The sequence below is a fragment of the Leishmania braziliensis genome, chromosome 27 (assembly GCF_000002845.2).
Source record: "Leishmania braziliensis MHOM/BR/75/M2904 complete genome, chromosome 27".
In the NCBI taxonomy this organism is placed as follows: Eukaryota; Euglenozoa; class Kinetoplastea; order Trypanosomatida; family Trypanosomatidae; genus Leishmania; species Leishmania braziliensis.
In genome coordinates, this window is record NC_009319.2 from 206,256 (window position 1) to 227,865 (window position 21,610).

The 21,610-nt window shown below is 59.3% G+C and overlaps 1 protein-coding gene across 1 annotated transcript; it reads left to right on the forward strand.

The window, feature by feature from the left end:
* Positions 1 to 2,269: 2,269 nt before the first annotated feature.
* Positions 2,270 to 20,764, forward strand: LBRM_27_0610 (putative calpain-like cysteine peptidase; the record flags this gene model as incomplete). The annotated part of the gene is made up of 1 exon (XM_001565770.2): positions 2,270 to 20,764. The coding sequence occupies one exon, from the start codon at positions 2,270 to 2,272 to the stop codon at positions 20,762 to 20,764; it is 18,495 nt and encodes a 6,164-aa protein (XP_001565820.2).
* Between the last annotated feature and the right edge of the window lie 846 nt (positions 20,765 to 21,610).

Here is a 21,610-nt window from a genome sequence, read left to right on the forward strand (position 1 = left end):
GGTCTAGCTGCCCCCCTTTTTTTCTTCCTGAGACGCTACTGCTTCCGTGGCTGCCGTGTATGGGGGACGGGGGTGGGCGGCCGGCACGCGGCACGGAAGTAAACACGGAAACCAGCGGGCCCCACAAAGCGGAGGAGTGTTGTTGACGTGCCTTTTTTTTAGTTCTTTTTTTAGGTCTGCGCGTGTGCTGCCTTTCTCCCACTTTACGTTTCGCTTCGTTTGAGTCGTCGCTTATTTTTCTCCCCCACTACGCCCTTGATGCGGTCGCGCTCGTTTAAGCACTTCATGGCGACAAGAGGATTCACCACATGATGTACTCACTTACTCAACAAGATGATAAAAAACCGAACATACACGCGTGACCTCCAGAGTGATCTGCTGCCCTCCAGTCAACATCAACTGTGGACCGAGACAAACGTAGAAGAGAGTCCCAACAGTTCAGCTCTGTTTGTCGCTGCGTGTTGGGGGAGGAAAGACTGAATGGGTGAAGGCAGCGCTGCACGTGGGTTGATGGAGTAAATCTCGTTTGCCTCATCATTATCTTCTCTCGGATCCTTGAGTAAAGCAACCAGCCCACCCTTTCCTATTTTTCTCAGAGAACACACACGCGGTGGAGAGAAAGGGGGACTGAAGTGCTCTGCTGTTGTCAGTGTTACTTGAAGAAAGCGAAGCAGTCTCCTATTCCTGCTCTCTCTCTCCCGCTCTGGTCACGTTCAATAGTAGTAGTGGGGGTGACCAGAATACCCATGGCGGTCATTGCACTCTTCCTCAGCATGAATGTCCTCTCAGCAGACGTATACGTGCACTCTCTTTGCTCTTTCGTCCTCCTTTCTCTTTGTCTCGCTTTCTTCTGCCTGGTCCACGTCACTTCTTCACTCTCGATCCCACCGTCTTCCGCGCTGCTGCTCGATTGACACGCGCCTCCCGCAGTGGAATTTCCCCCTTCCCTGTTTCCGTTTTCTCGTTTACCTTTGCACCTGTGTACATGGTGGATTAGTTGATTGAATCGGTCGGACTCGCTGAACGTCGTCAACATCGCATCTCTTCACTTCGCCCTCTCACTCTGTGTTTTGTTCGTCGGTGATTTTCTTTTGCGCTGTAGTGCACCACTTTGCAACTCCTCACCAACCCTTACGTGCTACATCAGACGGATACAACGCTCGTGCCGCCAAAGAGTGCAGGTGTGCTGCCCAGGAAGGAACACCAACAACAGAAAACACAACGAAGACGACGACAGAGGAAAAGTAAGGAGGCCCGTCGGAAGGCGTGTGCGTGTGCGTGTGTGTGTGTGTGTGTGGTTTCTTGGCTCTCACGCTTTTTCCCCCAGCGTCTGTGCTGCCAACATATTCCACTTTCCTCATCCACAGCCCACCTCTCTCTGCCCGCCCCGACTTGTCTCTCCGTGTTTTCGACATCTGCCAAGAAAAGATCGCTCTTTTGTGTGTGTTTTTTGGCTACACGTTCCGTCACTCACCTGCGCCATTTCCGCAGGCGAGACTCCCTTCCTCGTCCCACGTCTCTTTCGCGTCACATCGCTGTCTGGCTCTCTTTCACACCACAGTGCGTGTCTGTCTCCATTCATAGTCTCTCTTTCTGTTTCTGTGGCTGAGGACTCTCTCCGTGTTCCTATACGTGCTTGGCTCTGCGTGAGTTGGCCACATTTACGAGTGATCACAGAGGCCACAGTTTTTCCCCTGAACTGTGCCGTCTCTTTCGCTGTGCCGCTTTTCTTTTTTCCCTTTTTGACCGTTTTCTCCCGCCTTTCTCTCCTCACCGCCACCCCTCTTCCACCCTTTGCGTTCTTCCCCTTGGTGGCTCGCTGGTGTCTGTTACTCTAAGAAGTCGCTGCTACTGTCGTCCTTATCTACGAAAGGACCTCTACACGTCGTCAGCGGAGCTGTAGCAGAGCTGCACCTTTCATTTTCCTGTGTTGAGTCTCACAAACGCAATCATCGACACCGCCGCGTGCTACCCTTCAGTCCTCTGTCCCTCCACCCCTCGCACACATACACTCGTTTTTCTCATTGTTTCCCCCTCCCTCCCTCCCTCCTGTTTTTTGTCGTGTTCTGCTCCGCGTTTTCTCTTCTCTGGCGTTCATTTCGCCTCTGTTTTTCTATTCTTCTCACTCTCTCCACCCTCGCTGGCCTCTCTTCCCATTCTGCTCAGCCACTGCACCCCGCCAGCGGGTCTTTTCCGTTTCTTTTTTTTTTTTCGAATTCCCCCCTTCTCGTGTGTGGGCCTCCGCCTGTCTCTGTAGCCTAGGTGAACCATGTCTATCAAGGAAGTCCCCGACAGCAACAAGTTGTTCTCCGATGTTGTGTTTCAACGCGAAAACGCGCACATTGCCAGCGAATGGCAGCGCATTACAGAGGTCTACCCAGCTGGCCTGAACCAGCCGCTGCTGCCCGAGGTTTTCTCGCGTGAGCAGTTTGGCCAAGGCAACCACTACGAGTGCTTCATGATCTCTGCCCTCGCAACGCTTGTGCGCTTCCCTGATGTGATCCGCAACTGCTTTGTGACCCAGAAAGTGCGCCAGGATGGCCGCTACACGTTCCAGTTCTTCCGCGGGCGGGAGTGGGTGAGGGTCGAGATCGACGACACAATTCCCATGGAGGACGGCGAGGTGCTCTACCTTCGGTCCCCGACGGAGCACTGGTGGCCGCTGCTGCTGGAGAAGGCGTACGCGAAGTTCTACACCGCCTACGACCATCTCGAGGGCTGCACACTGCAGGAGACCTTCCACGACCTGACTGGCAACCCGGTGCTGAACATCCCCATGGACGCCAAGCTGGCTAAGGCGGCAGGAGCCGAGGTTACGGAGGGCTTTTACTGGCTGGACTTGGCGCAGCGCATACACTCTGGACAGTTTGTGGCATCAGTACTTACCAAAGATATCGAGCTCGAGACGATGGGTCTGCAGCGAGAACAACAGTACGGCATCCTTGAGATATTCTCGCTGACCGGCACCTCCTCTATCAATGACATCGTTATTCGCCTGCACAACCCCTTCGAGGACGAGGAGTACCTCTACAAGGGTCCACTGAACTCAAAGGATACGACCTGGGATGCGAAGCAACGCGCCAAGCATGATGTCGACGACGAGCGGTCTATTTTTCTGCCTCTGAACACCTTTCTGAAGATCATGAACTCCGTGCAGCTATGCTACATCACCACCGTTGCCTCGGATGCGACGTATTTTGAGGACGAGTGGAAGGGTGAGTCGGCCGGCGGCAACCCCACCAGCGTGTCGTGGCGCAAAAATCCCCTTTATTTTGTGTGCAACAGCGGTAGTACCGCTCTCGAGGTGGTGGTGATCATTAAACAGGAGGACCAGCGCCGTTTCATGTCCCTAACTGAGATGACAAAGTATCTCCAGTGTGGCATGGTGCTCATCCACTACTCGTACGCCAACCCGATCCCCACCTTCTGGGTCACGGGCAACAACCACAAGCCCATCCACAAGAGCCTCTTCCTCAACTCGCGTGAGGTGGCTAATACCATGACGATTCCCCCCAACTCGTTGTGTTATCTTGTCCCCTCCTGCATGCACAAGGGTGTTGATGGCCCCTTCTCCCTCGCCCTATACCGCATGAAGGATGTCGACTACAGCGACTTGACCATCACGAAGCTGGCCATTCCGAGCATGAACTGGTCCAGCCCCGCTACCAAGAATGTGGAGCTGTGCCAGAAGGAGAAGGACCGGGTCGACTTCTACGTTGATGAAGCCACCGATGTACACATTCTTCTCCACCAAACAAAGCCCTACGTCAGCAAGTCGGGCGGCGACGCCATGACGGAGGATTACATGGGTATGTACCTCTACGACGACACGGACCGCAAGGTGGCGGGCGTGCACGCCGCGACGAACTTCCGCGAGATCAGCGCCATCCACCGCCTTCCTCGGAGTGGTCGGTATGCCATCTCGATCACGTGTCCTCGCGGAAAGGGCGACGTGCCGGCCTACATTACCATTATTGGGTCGCACGCGTCGAACGTGCGCATTGTCGACCCGCCTGAGGACGCCACGATGTTTGACGATGAGGACATCATCGACGAAGGCGAAGACGCCGCGCTGGAGCACAACCCGGTCGACTACACCCCCGTCGTGTTCGATGCCGCGCGCCACGGCGAGCAGGTGGAAAGCGACTCGCCTTTTGAGGACAAGCGCTTCTACATGGACAACCGCGGCGCGACCAGCGATCCGTGGGTGCACATCGGCGACCTGTACCCTGAAGGCAAGACCGTGCCGCTGTTGCCGAACGAGCTGAGGCGGGACCAGTTCGGGCAGGGCGACCACTACGACTGCAGTACGCTGACGGCGTTCGCGGCACTGCTGGAACGCCACCCCGACGTGATCCGCAACTGCTTCGTCTCGAAGAACCCGCGCAAGGACGGCCGCTACACGTTCCAGTTCCACCGCTACGGGCAGTGGGTGAAGGTGGAGATCGACGACCGCATTCCGATGGTGAAGGACGACACGGTGTTTTGCCGCTCGCCGACCCACCACTGGTGGCCGCTGCTGCTGGAGAAGGCGTACGCGAAGTTCTACACACTGTATGAGAACTTGGCGGGCTGCTCGCTCGCTGAGGTCTTCCACGATTTCTCCGGCCGTCCTGTCGTTTTCATACCTATGGAGGCGGAGAAGGCGAAGGTGGTCAACTACGACATCAAGAGTGTTCAGTTCTGGCGTGACCTGAATAGTGAGCTCGATCAGACTGCGCTGGCTGCGTTGGCGTTGGGCGAGCAGGCTGAGCAGTACGGTCTACACCACGAAGGCAGCTACGCGGTGCTGGGCTTCATCGAAGCACGCAATGCCATCGACCTTACTCCTGCGGATGTGCTTGTGAAGATGTACAACCCGTATGAGGACTCGCCGTACTCGGGTCCTATGCACAAAGACGACCCGAGCTGGATGTCGGAGATGCGTTCAATCTGCAACCCGGAGCAGCAGAGCGTCTTCTATATTCCTGCCAACGCCTTCCTTGATGTGTTCGCGAACATGCAGCAGGTGTACATTAAGGGCCCGCTGGAACCGTGCCAGAACTTCAACAGTGAGTGGGGAGACTCCACCAACGGCGGAAACGTTTCGCTTGTGACGTGGCGTGAGAACCCGCTTTATGTGGTGCGTAACGATTCGGAGGACCCGGTGCAAATCATTGGCATGATCCGGCAGCCGGATCAGCGACACCTGCTGCATCGCCAGACAAATCACGAGCTGAACTATGTGCAATGTGCGCTTGTCGTTGCGAAGAGCCTTAGTGCCGAGCGCATCCCCACGTACCTGGTTACTGGCAACAACCACCGCCGCCTGCGCTCTGGCCTGTATCTGCATAACCGTGAGGTGGCTGATGTCATGACGATCCCTGGAGACTCGCTGTGCTACCTCGTTCCCACTGGCATGCAACGCGACAAGGGTAAGTTCATCTTCTCCTACTGGTTTCTGCGAAAGGGCGACAAAGATAAGTTGGACATCAGGCGTCTTAACACGGACGTGGCGCGCCAACTACCGGCCATCGCGCACGTGAACCTGATCAACAAGAGCCATGCACGCGTGGACATCCTTGTCGATGTGCCGACCGACCTCCACATTCTGCTGAAGCAAGAAAAGCCGTTCAGGCACGCGAACGGCGGTGATGCGATTGCGCAGGACTTTCTCTCAGTGTATCTGTACGATTCCAACGACAAGCGCATCAGCCCCAGTACGCAGGCGACGAACAATCGCGAAATCGGCCTTGTGCAGCACGTAAGCAAACCGGGCCGCTACACCATTGGCGTGAACTGCACCTCTGGCACGGGAGATGTACCATGCACAGTGAAGGTTGTCGCGCACGAGCGCGCGCACGTCCGCATCACCGAGCCTCCTGAGAATGCACGCGAGCTCGGCGAGCTGGACCTTTCCTTCCTCAACCCCGAGCCGGAAGGAGTACCACTGGTGGACCTCCCGCTTGACGAAGACCTAAAGTTTCAGGAGCAGCTGGATGCGCTGAAGCGTCTGTATCACAAGCCGCACAGAAATGAGGATGAGATTCTGGCGCTGGAGCGCAAGATGAATGCCCGTGCGCACGAGCTAGCGAGGGCCCTGTTGGGCAAGGAGCGGTGGAAGTACTTGGCTGGACAAGACATTGAGAAGCTGGCCCCACTCTTGGACAGTGACCCAGACTACATGAACGCTGAGCGTGAGCGCCATAACCTCAAGAAGGACCCGCGAAACGCCAGCAGGGTGCGCGAGGTCGAGGAAGAATTGCGGGACCGCGCTACTGCCCTGGCCGACTCCACAGTTGGCATCGAACTGGGCTTCATGGACCTCGAATACGAGGGTATTCCGCGTGACGACATTGAGCTACTGAACGACTATGCCTTCGAGGAAATGGCGAAAGCGCGCGCTGGCTTGCTGAACGACCCCGCCGCCAACGCGCGCAAGATAAACGACATGGAGGACAGGATGCATGATCGCGCCACCGAGATGGCGAAAGACATGCATAAGAGAGAGCGCGTCTACCTGGACCCCGAGCCGGAGGGTGTTCCGCTCGACCTGCTTCCTCTGAACGAGGACGAGGGGTTTAGTCGATTGGAGGATGATTTGCGCGCTCTCACTCGCAAGCCGAAGCGAGACGCGAAGGCGATGAAGGACCTTCAGGTCAAGCTCAATGGCCGTGCGCATGAACTGGCTGCGGAGCTGAAGAGTGATGAGCGGGAGCTCTTCCTGGACCCCGCGCCGCTTGGCATTCTGGTGGCAGATCTTCCCCTTGATACCGATCCGGAGTTTCATGCGAAGGAAATTGAGCGTCTGCAGCTGCGCAAGGAGGACCCTCTGGGCAACCGCGACGACATCAAGGCATTCGAGGATGAACTGAATGACCGAGCTCGCGAGCTGGCCAAAGACCAGCAAGCAAATCAGCGCGCCTTCCTGGAGCAGGACCCGTACGGTATGCCGCTGGAGAAGCTGTGTCTGGACTACAACGATGACTTCCTCAGGAAGGAGAAGGACCTGCGTGCGCTGCAGAAGGACCCGCGCCACAATGCCAAGGTAATCAATGACCTGAAGGGCGATATGCGCGACATGGTGGAGACCTTGGCGGCTGCCGAGGCGGCGCGTGACCGCAGCTTCCTCGACCCTGAAGTGGAAGGCCGCCTCGTGCAGAATCTCCCGCTCTGTGGCAACACGGAGTTCAAGGACCTTGACACGAAGCGCCGCCGTGCACTTAGCCGTGGCGGAGACACGAGCAGGGTGCCGGTTATGGAAGACCGCATGAACGACATTGCGCTCGAGATCGCGCACAACATGAACGCCGCTGAACGACCGGACTACATGGACACCGCGTACAAGGGTATCCCGGTGGCGGATCTGGGGTTGGATGAGGATCAGCTGTTCCGTTCTTTGGAGGTAAAGCGGCAGCAGCAGAAGCAAGACACGCGCCGCAATGCGCGCGGCATCGCAGAGACAGAGCAAGAGTTGAATGACCGCGCAATGGAGCTGGCGACGGAAAAGCTGAAGGGTGACCGCAACTATCTCGATCCCGAGCCGGAGGGCGTGCCGCTGCGTCTTGTCCTGCTGGACACGGATTCTGCATTCGCCGAGATGGAAGCGCAGCGTGTGAAGCTGAAGAAGGACTTGCGCCGCAACATGAAGCCGATCGCGGACATTGAAAATCAGCTCAACGACCGCGCGCACGAGCTTGCCAAGGCACTGAAGGAGAAGGAGCGGCCCAGGTTCCTGGACGCCCGGTTCAGTGGTATTCCCTACGCAGAGCTCCCGCTGAACGAGGATCAACCGTTCCGAGACATGGAGGTGCAGCGTCTGCTGCTGAAGGAGCAGCCGCATCGGAACGCGACGGCGATCCAGGATCTCGAGGAGGCGCTGAACGACCGTGCCGGCGAGCTCGGCAAGGAGAAGCTGGCCAAGGAGCGCGCCTTCCTCGACCCTTGCCCGCTCGGCATTCCTCTGGAGGAGCTGCCGCTGGACCTCACGCCGGTCTACCTCGCTAAAGAAGAGCGCCTCCGCCTCCTCAGCAAGGATCCTTACAAGAACGCGGCGGCGATTAAGGCATTACAGGGTGAGATGCACGACATGGTGAACGCTCTGGCGGCTGAGGAGCTGGATAAGATGCGCACCTTCCTTGACCCCGAGCCGGAGGGCCGCTTAGTCGAGAGCCTGCCGCTGAACGACGACCCGCAGTTTCACAAGCTGGAGGCGCAGTACCGTGATCTGAAGAAGAGCCCGAAGGCCAACCCGCAGGACCTGGCGGACTGCGAAGAGCTTATGAACGACCGTGCGCATGAGTTGGCCAAGGGCCTGAACCGCAAGGAGCGCCCCACCTTTATGAGTTTGTTGCCGAAGGGCGTACCCCTCGAGGAGCTACCGCTTGACACGGACGAGGAGTTTAGCAACCTAGAGGCGCAGCGTGCACGCCTCATGCGGCAGCCTGCAAAAAACAAGAAAGCGATCGTCGAAATCGAGGATGCTCTCAATCTGCGAGCCGAGGAGCTGGCGCAGGAGAAGATTCAGGCTGACCGTGCCTTCATGGAGGAGGCCCCGCAAAACATCCCACTGAAGTACATCCCGCTGGACAAGGACAAGGAGTTTGGCAAAATGGAGGCGCAGCGCATGGCACTCCGCACACAGGGCCAGGGAGCACGTGCGCCAAACCCGAAGGTGCGTGAACTGGAGGATGCGATGAACGCGCACGCGAACGAGATGGCGAAGATGTTGAAGCAGCAAGTGCGCGCGAACGTGCTGCCGCCGCGGGTTGGCGGCATTGCGCGCGAGGCGCTACAGCTTGACGACGACGTGCCGTTCACAGATTTAGAAGTGGCACACATTGCAGCCAACGGTGACGGCGATCTCGACAAGGGGCACGACCTCGGTGACGCCATGCAGAAGCGCGCTGCCGACGTAGCAGCGAAGCTGCGTGGAGAGGAACGTGCGAATCTCGGAAACCCGCTCGGTTTCTCGCCGGAGGACCTTCCGCTGGAACGGAATCCCGAGTACCTGCAGAAGGAGGCAGCACTGGTGGAGATGCGGGCGAACCCGAAGAAGAACGCGCAGGCCATCAAGGCCGCGGAGGGGGACCTGCACGCCTTGATGATGGAGATGGCGAAGGAAAAGGCCGCGGAGGAGCGGGAGGACTACATCGACCCCGAGCCGGAGGGTCGAAAGCTGAGCGGCCTCGGCCTCGACGACGATCCGACGTTCGTCGGCATTGAGGAGCAGTACCGCAAGTCCAAGAAGGACCCTTACGCCGATCAGGACCGACTGCGTGACCTGGAACAGATGATGAATGACCGCGCGCACGACCTAGCTAAGATGAAGAATGCCCAGGACCGCGACGTGTACCTTGACAGCGCCCCGCGCAATGTACCGGTTGTTGAGCTGCCGCTCGACACCGATGAAGAGTTTTGCCGGTTGGAGGCGCAGCGCGCGAAGCTGTGCCAGAACCCTGGGCGCAACGCGCAAGCTATCCGAGACACAGAGGACGCCTTGAATGATCGCGCCGACGTGCTGGCTGCCGAGGCACTAAGGAATGACCGCATCTTCCTGGAGGCCGAACCGGAGGGTGTGTCGCAGCGGCAGTTACCGCTGGACGTGGACCAGACCTTTCGCACCCTCGAGATGAAGCGCGCAGCTCTGAAGAGCGCCCAGTTCCGGGACGATCGTGCCATTCGCGCGGTGGAGGAGCAAATGAACGACTACCTGCACAAATTGGCGAGGGATGTGAAGAAGGATGCCCGGTGCGACATGGAGGCGGACTCTCTCGGCATTCCGCTGGAGGACCTGAACCCCTACCTAGACGAAGACCCACGTTTTCACGAGCTGGAGGACATGTACCGCGACGCGAAGAAAAACCCGAGCAAGGCAAAGATGGCGTCGCAGTTGCTCGACCAGATGAACGAGCGCGCGAAGGAGATTGCTCAGGCGGTGCACGACGTGGAACGGCGCTCTCTGAACCAGCATCCGAACGGCATTCCACTCGAGGTACTGCCGCTCAATAAAGACCCCGTCTTCAGGGCTCTCGAGAACGAGGCGCGCGCACTGCGTAAGGCGCCGAGCGACGGAAAGAAGAGCGCCGACAAGCTCGCCGACATCGAGAATCGCCTGAACGCGCGTGCCGAGGAGCTGGCAAACGCGGTCCGCAAGCAGTACGTGGATGCCATGGTGGAGGGTGTGCCAATCGAGGTGCTCAAGCTTGGCGATGACGCCTGCTTCGTGGACGCCGAGGAAAGCCTGCGCCGGCTGGAGAAAAACCCTGTTGCGAATCGCCAGGGCATCAAAGATCTCAAGGACGAGCTCAACTCTATGGCGCGCGAGAAGGTGAAGCGACTGCTGCAGAATGACCGCGGCTACCTCGATGAGAGGCCGGAGGGGGTGGATCTTTGCCACGTCCCGCTGGACTTGGACCCCACATTTCACGGCCTGGAGACGCGGCGTGCAAAGCTCAAGTCAGAGGACCCGCACGCCAACCAGAAGGCGATTGCCGCGCTCGAAGGCCAGCTTAACGATCGCGCCCGTGAACTGGCGAAGGAGGTGAAGGAGGGTGAAGTGCGCGCCCTCGAGCCGGACCCACACGGCATTCCGTACGCTATTATTGTGCCACACAGCGACGATGAATTCGCGAATCTCGCCAAACAGCTGCGTGACCTAAAAACAGACACAAAGCGCAATGCGGCAGCCATCAAGGAGACGAATGATCGAATGAACAGCCGCGGCGCCGAGCTGGCGGAGGCGATGCTGAAGCAGGATCGCTCCTACCTGGAGCCGGAGCCGAATGGCGTGCCGCTCAAGTACCTGCCGTTGGACTCGGACCCGCAGTTCAATCGGATGGAGGTTGAGCGTGCGAAGCTGAAGGCTCGAGACCCCGTGAAGAACGCCAAGAAGCTCCAGGAGCTCGAGGATCAGCTGAACGCGCGGGCTGACCAGCTTGCCGAGGCCCAGAAGCAGGAGGACTTCCGCGGGCTTGACCCTAAGCCGGAGGGCGTTCCGCTCTTTGTGATCGACCCGCACTCCGACGCGAAGTTCGCCGCGTACCTGCCGCAGTTGCGCGACATGAAGGCGGATCCGAGGACGCGGCCGGAGCAGCTTCAGCAGGTGGTAGACGCGATGAACAGCCGTGCTCACGAGGTGGCTGGTGAGAAGCTGCGTGGCGATCGCCTCACCTACCTGGAGGAAGCACCGAAGGGTGTTCCGCTCGATCTGCTCCCGCTCGATACGGACGCGCAGTACCACGACATGGAAGTGCAACGCACTGTTCTGAAGACGCAGGACTCGCGTCGCAACGCTGCCAAGATCAAGGACGCAGAGGATCGCCTTCGGGAGCGCGCAAACGAGTTGGCGGAGCAGCAGCGCGCGAAGGACTTGGAGAACCTCGACCAGGTCCTGGAGGGACTGCCTATTTCCCTGGTGAACCCCCACAACGACTCCGCGTTCGCGGAGATGGTGAGTCAGCACAGGGAGCTTGCGAAGGACTCGAAGAAGAATGCGCATCTGTTGGCAAAGCTGGAGGAGCAGATGAACAATCACGCTCATGAACTGGCTAAGGCAATGCTTGGGCGTGACCACGAGTTCCTGGACGCTTCTCCACAGGGTGTTCCACTTGCGGAGCTACCGCTCGACAGAGATCCGGAGTTCCACAGGCTAGAGGTGGAGCGGGCCAAGCTGAAGGCGCAGGATACACGCCGCAACACCTCTAAGATCAAAGATGTCGAGAGTCAAATGAATAACCGCGCGCATGAGTTGGCACGTGAGCAGCTTGCTGAGGACCTTCGCGGCGTCGACCCATCCCCACGCGGTCTTCCGGTGGAGCTGCTGAACCCGCACGCCGATTCCGAGTTTGCAGAAGCCGTAAAGCAGATTCGCAAACTGAAGAAGGGCACCGTTGCCGACCAGAAGGCGCAGCAGGCGGCGTTGGACAAGATGAACGACCGAGTGCGCGCTATGGCAGATGAGGCGATGGACCGCGGCTACCTCGATGCTGAGCCGGAGGGGGTGCCGCTTGCCGACCTACTACTCAGCAGCGATCCGGAGTTTCATGATATGGAGGTGGGGCGCGCCAGGCTGAAGCTAAGGGACCCGAAGCGCAATGCACGCGCAATCAAGGATCTCGAGGAGCGGTTGAATGACCACGCGCACGAGTTGGCGAGGAGGCAGCTGAAGGAAGACCTCTCTGGCTGCGACCCTGCCCCTGAGGGAATCCCGCTGGCCCTACTGAAGCTCACTGAGGACCCAAAGATTATTGGCATGATCCCGCAGCTGCGCACGCTGAAAAAGGATCCGAAGATGAATGCCGATGCTATCAAGAGCCTGGAGAACCAGATGAACAGTCGCGCCTATGAGCTGGCGGATCAATTGCTGGAGCGCGACCGCGCTTACCTCCAGCCGAAGCCGGAGGGTGTCGCGTTGGAGTACCTGCCGCTCGACAAGGACGAGGAAATCGCCGAGCTGGAGGTAGAGCGGGCGAAGCTCAAGGCACAGGACCTGCGGCGCAACCAGCGCCGCATCGCCGATATTGAGGACAGGCTCAACGACCGCGCGGCAGAACTGGCTGTGGTGAAGAAGGCGGAAGAACTTAGGCGCTTTCCACCCCAGTACAACGGTATTGAGACGGCGGCGATGAAGCCACACGACGATGCTGAGTTTGCCGCCCTTGTCGACCAGCTGCGGAAGCTGGAGAAGGCCGGTAAGGGTGCTTCGCCTGAGGCACAGAATGTGCTTAAGGATATGGATACGCACCTAGCACAGTTGGCGAAGGAGAAGGTGGAGGGCGACCTGTGGTTCCTGGACAAGGAGCCGGAGGGGATTCCGCTGGAAGAGGTGGGGGCAGAGTCGGACTCAACCTTCCAGCAGCTGCGGCACGAGCGTGCCAACCTCAAGGCAAAGGATCCACTCAGTAACGCCGACAAGATCAAGGGTATTGAGGAGCAGATGGGCGACCGCGCCCAGGAATTGGCCAGGAATCTGAAGGAAAGCGACTTCGATGGTGTCGACCCGAACCCGCTGGGCATTCCGCTGGAGCTGCTGCAGCCGCGCGAAGACCCGCAGGTGTCAAATATTCTGCCGGAGCTGCGTCGCGCCAAGAAGAACACACGTGACGCCCAGAAGGCGCAGGACCTGCTAAATAAACTAAATGGCCGCATCCATGAGCTGGCAAAGCATGCATTGAGTGGGGAGCGTCTAGCTTACCTGGACCAGGACCCGGAGGGCGTGCCGCTCTCGGACCTGCCGCTGGACACGGACGGCATCTACAGCGGTCTCGAGGTAGAGCGCGCCAAGCTGATGCTGAAGGACCCGGTCAAGGATGCGAAGCAAATCGAAGGTCTTGAGGACCGCCTGAACGAGCGGGCGCACGAGCTGGCGCATCAAGTTCTGAAGGACGACTTGAGGAACGTGGATCCCAAGCCGCATGGGATTCCTATTGAGGCAGTGAAGCCGCACAACAACCCAGACTTTCACAAGCTGGCCACACGCGCGCGAGAGCTCTGCAAGGACCCACGCCGAAACGCTGACAAACTTGCCACCGTCAAGGAGCAGATGAACAATTTGGCGAACCAGATGGCGGCCGAGATGCTCGGCAATGACCGTGGCTATCTCGACCCTGAGCCAGAAGGCGTTCCCGTTGAGGTCATAGCGCTTGACGAGGACCCAGTGTTTCACGAGATGGAGGTGCAGCGTGCGGTGCTGGTTGCACAGGACCCGGTGAAGAACAGGCAGGCGATCGCCGAGCTTGAGGAGCGGCTCAACGACTGCGCACACGGGCTGGCTGAGGCGCAGAAGCGGAAGGACCTGCATGGCTTGAACAACGCCCCGCTCGGTGTACCCGTGTCGCTGCTGAATCCTCATGGTGACCCACGTTTTGCTGCGAAGCTACCTGAGCTGCGGGCGCAGAAGAAGGAGTGCTCTCCGCGCCACCAGTCACGCCTGAACGACACGCAGGCGAAGTTGGACGATATCCTTGAAGAACTCGCCGCCGACTACCTTGAGCAGGATCGCGGGCAGTATCTTGACCCGAATCCGGGGGGCATCCCGGTGACGGCGCTTCCGTTGTACGCGGACCCAGAGTTTCGCCAACTCGAGGCGGAGCGACTGGACCTGATCAGCAAGAACCCCAAAGTCAACAAGGACGCCATCAAGGACCTGGAGGCGGCGCTGAACGAGCGTGCTCGCGAAGTGGCGCGAGATAAGCGCAAGGGCGACCGTGCGTACCTTGACCCTGAGCCGCTCGGCGTACCGCTCGACGTGCTGCCGCTCGACACAGACCGCCAGTTCAGCGATCTGGAGGCGAAGCGCGCCGGGCTAAAGATGAAAGATGCGGCCAAAAACGCCGCCGCAATTCACGACTTGGAGGATCAGCTGAACGATCGCGTGAACCAGCTTGCTGAGGACCAGATCACAGAGGACCTGCGCGCGGTGGATCCGACGCCGGGCGACATTCCAGTGCGGATGCTGAAGCCGCACGACGATCCTGAGTTCGCGCGGATGGTGAACGCCTTGCGCTTGCTAAAGGCCGACCCGTCGGCCGACCCAAATAAGGTGTCGGACCTGGAGCAGGACATGAGCGACCGCGTGCACGAGCTGGCGGACGACGCGCTTACGGGCAACCGTCCGATGTACCTCAACCCCAAGCTGGATGGAATCCCGGTCGAGTCACTGCCGCTTGACTCCGACCCCCTCTACCACCGACTGGAGGTTGAGCGGGCGAAGCTTGTGCTGCAGGACCCCAAGAAGAACCAGGCGAAGATCGCTGACCTCGAGGATCGCCTCAGGGACCGGGCGCACGAGCTGGCAAAGGAGCAGCGAGCGCGCGACCTACAGGACTTGAATGAGGCGCCGCGCGGTATCCCGGTGGAGCTGCTGAACCCTCACGACGACGAGACGTTCGCGACACTCGCTTCGCAGCGCCGTGACCCGAAGAACACACTGAGGACGTCGAAGGACAACGGCGGCGTCAACGGCGATCCGACGCACGACCTGCTCAACGAGCGCCTAGACGAACTGGCGAGGCAGATGCTGGAGGGCGATCGCGACTACCTGGACTCCAATCCGGAGGGCGTACCGCTGCATGTGCTGCTGCTTAACGAGGACCCTGAGTTTCACGAGATGGAGGTGCACCGTGCGGTGCTGAAGATGACGAGCCCAAAGAAGAACGCAGCGGCCGTGAAAGACTTGGAGGATCGACTGAACGACCGCGCTCACAAGCTGGCGAAGGACGTGTTGAATGGCGACCGCGGCTACCTCGCCCCTGAGCCGAAGGGTGTACCACTGATGGATCTGCCGCTGGACAAAGACCCGCAGTTCCACCAGATGGAGGTGGAGCGAGCCAAGCTGAAGGCGCAGGACCTGAAGAAGAATTCCGACAAGATCAAGGCTCTGGAGGACAGGCTGAACGACCGCGCCGAAGAGCTCGCCGAAGCCCAGAAGAGGGAGGATTTCCGCAACCTGGATGGCAGGCCGCGCGGTATACTGCTGGAGTTGCTGCGCCCGCACGACGATGCAGATTTTGCGTCGCACTTGCCCGAGCTGCGTCGGCTGAAAAATGAGCAGCCAGACCACCCAAGGATCAAGGACCTCCAGGTGAAGCTGGACAACCGCGCAGATGAGCTGGCCAAGGCCCAAGTGGACCGCGACCGTGCCTTCCTGGACCCTGAGCCGGAAGGTGTTCCGTTGGCCCAGCTGCTGCTTGACAGCGACCGACACTTCACAGACCTGGAGAAGCAGCTGCGTCAGGCGAAACAGGACCCGAAGCGCAACATGGACAGGATTAATGACCTGCAGGACGCTATGAACATGCGCTCGCACGAGTTGGCTCGCGATCTACTCAAGGGTGACCGCGGCTACCTCGACCCCGAGCCGGAGAACGTGCCGATTGCCGATGTCCCGATCGATACAGATTCGGAGTTCCGCGAGTTGGAGGCGCGGCGCGCGAAGCTGAAGGAAGACCCGAAGCTCAACGCGGACAAAATAAAGGAGCTGGAGGGCAAACTGAATGACCGTGCGCACGCGCTGGCCAAGGCACAAAAGGAGGCGACTCGCAGCTTCCTCAATCCCACCTCGCACCGCGTGTCGAAGGCACTGTTGCCGCTGGACGAGGACGCGCCATTCGTGAAGATGGAGCAGCAGCTGCGGCGCCTCAACAGGGACCCGAAGCGCAGCGCCAGCGCCATTGAAAACCTCAAGGGCATGATGCAGGACCGGGCTGATGAACTGGGCGAGAACATGGTGAAGGGCGACCGCGACAAGTACCTCGACTCAAACCCTGAGGGCGTGCCGGTCGGCTATCTGCCGCTGGACTCCGACCCGCAGTACAGTGATGCGGAGCTGAAGCGTGCTGTCCTCAAGGCTCAGAACCCGAGGGATAACGCAGTCCAGATCGCCGACCTCGAGAGGATGCTCAACGATCGCGCTGCTGAACTCGCCAAGGATCAGCGTCAGAAAGACCGCGCCTTCCTGGACCCTGAGCCGGAGGGCATTCCAATCACCGATGTGCCCCTCGACAACGACCCCAACTTCCTGCGACTGGAGGACTACCTCCGCAAACTCAAGAAAGACCCCAGGCGCAGCGCCGACGCCATCGTCAGCACCCAAGAAAGCATGAACGACCGGGCCCACGAGCTGGCCAAGGGTGTGGTTGCCGAGGACCTCGCGTGCTTGCCGCGTGCGGCGTACCGTAGCATTCCGAGGGAGGAGCTGAACCTCCACTCGTACATGAAGTTTAGCGGCGCGGCGAACCGGTGGCGCGACGCGTCGCGCCACCGCCTCCCTACGACAGAAATACAGCTCTTCGCGGATGAGATGGACAGGATCGCCAGCGAGATTGCTGATGACGTGATCAACGCCGAGCGTGCCTTCCTCGACCCTGAGCCGGAGGGCATGGCGATCGCCGACCTTCCGCTCGATACGGACAAGGAGTTCGCCGCCCTTGAAGCAGAGCGTCGGCGCCGTGCCAAGGACCCGCGTGCAGCGAAGCGTAACAAAGATGTCATTCGTGACTTGGAGGACAAGATGAACGACCGCGCGCACCAGCTGGCCAAGGAGAATTTTGTAAAGCAGCGTGACTTCATGGACCAGGAGCCGGAGGGCGTGCTGTTGGAGCGGCTGCTGCTTGACACCGATCCGGAGTTCAAGGACGCGGAGATTGCGCGCTACAAGGCCAAGAAGGACCTGAAGTTCGACCCAAAGAAGGTGGCGGCGCTGGAAAAGCGCATGAACGACCGAGCCCATGAGCTGGCCGAAGCCGAGCTGGCGAAGGACCGCGCCTTCCTCGACCCTGAGCCCGAAGGCGTGCCGCTGGCGGATCTTCCTCTTAGCGACGACCAGGTGTTTAACGAGCTGGCGAAGCAGCGTCAGACGCTCAAGAACACTCGGAGAAGTCGCGACCCTGATGTCAAGGACCTGGAGGAGAAGATGAACGACCGTGTCCACTGCATTGCGAAGGACTTCCTCAACAAGAACCGCAGCTACCTCAACCCGGAGCCGCAGAACGTGCCCATCGCGGATATTCCTCTCAACCGTGACATGATCTTCCGCGACATGGAGAGCGGCCTGATGAAGGCGAAAAAGGACCCCCGCAGCAATGCGGGTAAAATTACCGAGCTACAGGACGATCTCAACAGCCGCGCAGACGACCTCGCGAAGGACCTGTTGCGCAAGGAGCGTGCACATCAGGAGCAGGAGCCGCTGGGTGTGTTACTGGAGGAGCTACCCCTTAACTATGACCCAATTCTTAACCCACTGGAACGCAAGCGCCGCGACCTCAAGAAGAACTCGAAGCGGAACACGGACGCACTGCGCAGCCTCGAGTTGGAGATTGCGGCGCGTGTCGATGACATCGCGCGTGACTTTTTGGCGAAGGCGCGCGCCTTCCTAGACCAGGAGGTGGAAGGGGTTCCGCTGGAGCGCCTGCCACTGTCAGAGGACAAAGAGTTCCGTGACATGGAGAAGGACCTGCGCGCGCTGAAGAAGCAGCCAGCAAAGAACAAGGACGCCATCGAGGACCTCGAGGAGCGCATGAACGATCGCACTCACGTCCTGGCCAAGGACTACCTCGCGAAGGAACGCGACTACCTCGGGAAGGAGTTGCTCGGTATGCCGGTGGAGGAGCTACCACTCAACGAGGACTCGACTTTCCGCGATCTGGAGGAGAAGCGGCGCGCCCTAAAGAAAGACCCGCGCGGTAACGCCAAGGCTATTAAGGATCTGGAGGATAAGCTGAACGATCGTGCTGAGCAGCTGGCGCAGCGGAAGCTCGACCATGAGCGCGCCTTCCTCGATGCCAAGCCCGAGGGCATCTTCCTAAAGGACCTCGCGCTGGACAAGGACAAGGCATTCAAGGACATGGAGAAGCAACTGCTTCAGCTGCGCAAGGATCCGCGCAGGAACGCGAACGCGATTCGGGACATGGAGGATGACATGAATGATCGCGTTCACACACTGGCAAAGCGCCAGCTGGCGGACGACCGGAACTTCCTCAACCCGGAGCCTCGTGGTGTGCCGCTGGTCGACCTCGCCCTGGACGATGACCTGGAGTTCCGCAAGACGGAACTGGCGCGTCGTGAGGCCAAGAAGAACGGAAAGGGTGCTGACAAGGTGCGCGAGCTGGAGGATATGCTGAACGAGCACGCCGACCGCATCGCCAGCGAGTACCTCAAGAAGGACCGCGCCTACCTCGACCCCGAGCCGGAGGGTGTGCCGCTGGAGGAGCTGCCGCTCGACACGGATCCCGACTTCCACGGCATGGAGGTGGACCGCCGCAAGCTGAACAAGGACCCCGCTAAGAACTCCCGGACCATCAAGGACCTTGAGGAACAACTTAACAACCGTGCGCACGAGCTGGCCAAGGACAAGAAGGGATACCAGGACCCGGAATTCCACGAGGCGAACGAGGATATAGCCGAGCAGTGGCCGCGCATTCGCGAACTGTACCCGGAAGGGGTGTACGACCCGGTGACGCCGGACGCCACACTGCCATCGGACATCTCGTCCGCCCAGCAGGACATGGGCTTTCTCGCGCCGTTCATCGCGGCCTTGGCACGTCACACAGTGCTTATCTCACGTCTTTTCCAGGACAAGGCGCATCCGCAAAACCAGCCGTACCGTGTGACACTCTTCAACCCGGACAGCTCGCCTGTCACGGTGGAGGTGGACGACCGCGTACCGTGCGACGACAAGCGGGAGCCGAAGTTTACACAGGTGCCGTCACGCATGTGGTACCCGCTGCTACTGGAGAAGGCGTACGCCAAGTTTGTCGGCGGCTACGAGAACTTCAACAACTGCAATGCCCACGACACACTGCGCGATTTGACGGGTCGACCGGTGCTGCACATCTCCCTCGAGGACCCGAAACACGCGGTGGCGACAAACATGGGCGACTACACGACGCCGGTCTTCTGGCGTCGTGTCATGGAGGATCTCGACCGCGGCGACGTGTTTGTGTGCGTGGCGAACAGCAACGTGCCAAACGGCCTGCATCCGCAGTGTAGCTACGCGCTGCTAGACGTGGTGGAGGTGAAGCCGGGCACGAACGACCCCTCGGATATCGTGATCAAGGTGCACAACTGTTACATGGATGCCCCATACTACAACGGACCGTTGCGCAAGGGCGATAGCAACTGGACGGCGGATGTGAAGCGAGCGTGCGACTTCTCGCAGAGCGATAATGACGTGATCTACATGCCGTTGCCCACCTTTCTTGCCAACTTTAGCTGCATGCAGCGCTGCCATATCAACTGCGGTGATCGCCTCAGCTCGCCTGGGGAATGGAACGACTATACGGCTGGGGGTACGTCCAAGTACACGACCTTCCGCAGCAACCCCATCTATCTCGTAGAGAACAAGACGTCGCGGCCGGCCACGATTCTCGCCGAGGTACGCCACACGGGCCCGCTATACGTGGACGAGACGAACTGTAAGCAGTACCCCTACACTGGGCTCACTCTCATGCAACCGTCAAATGCGAAGTTGCCGCCAACGCCGTTTATCACGAATGGAACGCACAAGTTCCTGCAGAAGGGTATGATGCTGGACTCACGCGAGGTGTGCGCCGAAATGGAGCTGCCGCCCAGCTCGACGTCCTACCTTATTCCGTACACGAAGGACCGCGGCACGATGGGCGAGTTCTTCGTCTCCATCTACCCGGACATGGCCAAGGTCACATTGACGCCACTTCGACACGCTGGCCTCACCTTGAAGCCGCTCCGTACCAGGCTTACCCTACAGCCCGGTGACGAAGAGGGGGAACGGCTGGATTTCATGGTGAACGACGCGAGCGATGTTCACATACTGCTGCACCAGACGAAGATATCGGACCCGAACAGCATCCGCAAAGGCGATGTCGTGGGCGAGGATGAGGTGACCATGACAGTCTTCAACGAATATGGCATCAGGATTGGCACGACTGGCGACTCGAGCAACGCGCGCGAGCACGCTCTCATCTTCAAGGCCCCGCAAGGCGGCCGCTACTCGCTGCTCGTGAGCTGCGTGGCGTCCTCGACTAGGGAGCCATGCACAGCGAACCTGGAGATATACACGCCGACGGACGTGAGCGCTGACTTCGTGCCGGTCGCACCGGACGCGAAGCCGCTGAATGGACACGCGCAGTCGCGCTTCCCTGCGCTCTCGCGAACGGCGACGGCCCCTGGTGCGTCGCGTGGTGCCAGCCGCAGTGGAAGCAACGTGCGCCGCACCGACTCTCTGCCGCCGATCAACCAGCGATCTGTTAGCAGCCGTCGCGGCAGCCGCGAGGAGACCAGACGTCGCCCCAGCCGTAGCCGCCGTTAGGTGAAAAGTACTGCAACCGAGGCGAGGAAAGGATAGAAGGAGCACTAAAAAGCACTGTGAAAGCGGACAGGAGGGAGGCGAGCGATTTCCGTTCACCTCTCGTTTGCCAAGTGCTCGGAGTTTGACGCATCCTTTTCGGCCACTGCGCTTTTCCCGTTTTTTTTTTTTTTGGCGTAGTTGCGCCTGCGCCGATGCCGTCGTTATCGCACCTACGAGACCTCTACCCCCCGGGGCGCTTTGCATGTTTGTATTTTGTGTGTGTGCGTGTGTGTGCATTGGAATGTGCGCTGCGTTTATGCTTCTTCCTGCTCCTTGTTGGGTTCACGCACCGATGGGCGTGTGCCGCATGTCACTACGGTTTGTTTATTTTATCCCCTATTCGCGTCGTTTTGTTTCGTTGTGGGCTCTTATTTTGCTTTCACAGTGAAGCCAATTAGGCTAAATGGCACGCGGAACGGCGTTTGGAGGGAACCGTACGTCCCAGCCACTCGCTCTCTCGGCTTTGATCGGTGCTTCACGTGCAACGTTGGACCATCAGATCCAAAGGATACGAAAAGGTGAGCCGTGATACGCGTGGCACACACGCAAACATGTAAGTACGCAGAGAGGATTACCATGATCACCAATGCTACAATGTACGCCTCTTTTTGTTGTTGTTTCTGCGCTAGCCTTTTATGTGTGTCTGTGCGTATCTGCGCTTATCGTTCCAGCGTGTTTGGTGGTTGCTGCTGCTTTTCCCATCCTTTTCCCATTTCTCCGCCTCCCTCCTTTGTAGTCGTTTCTTTTTGTGAGCACGTGTACCTTCATCCTTTTTGGGGCTGGCCTCTCTGCGCATCTCTGCACTTA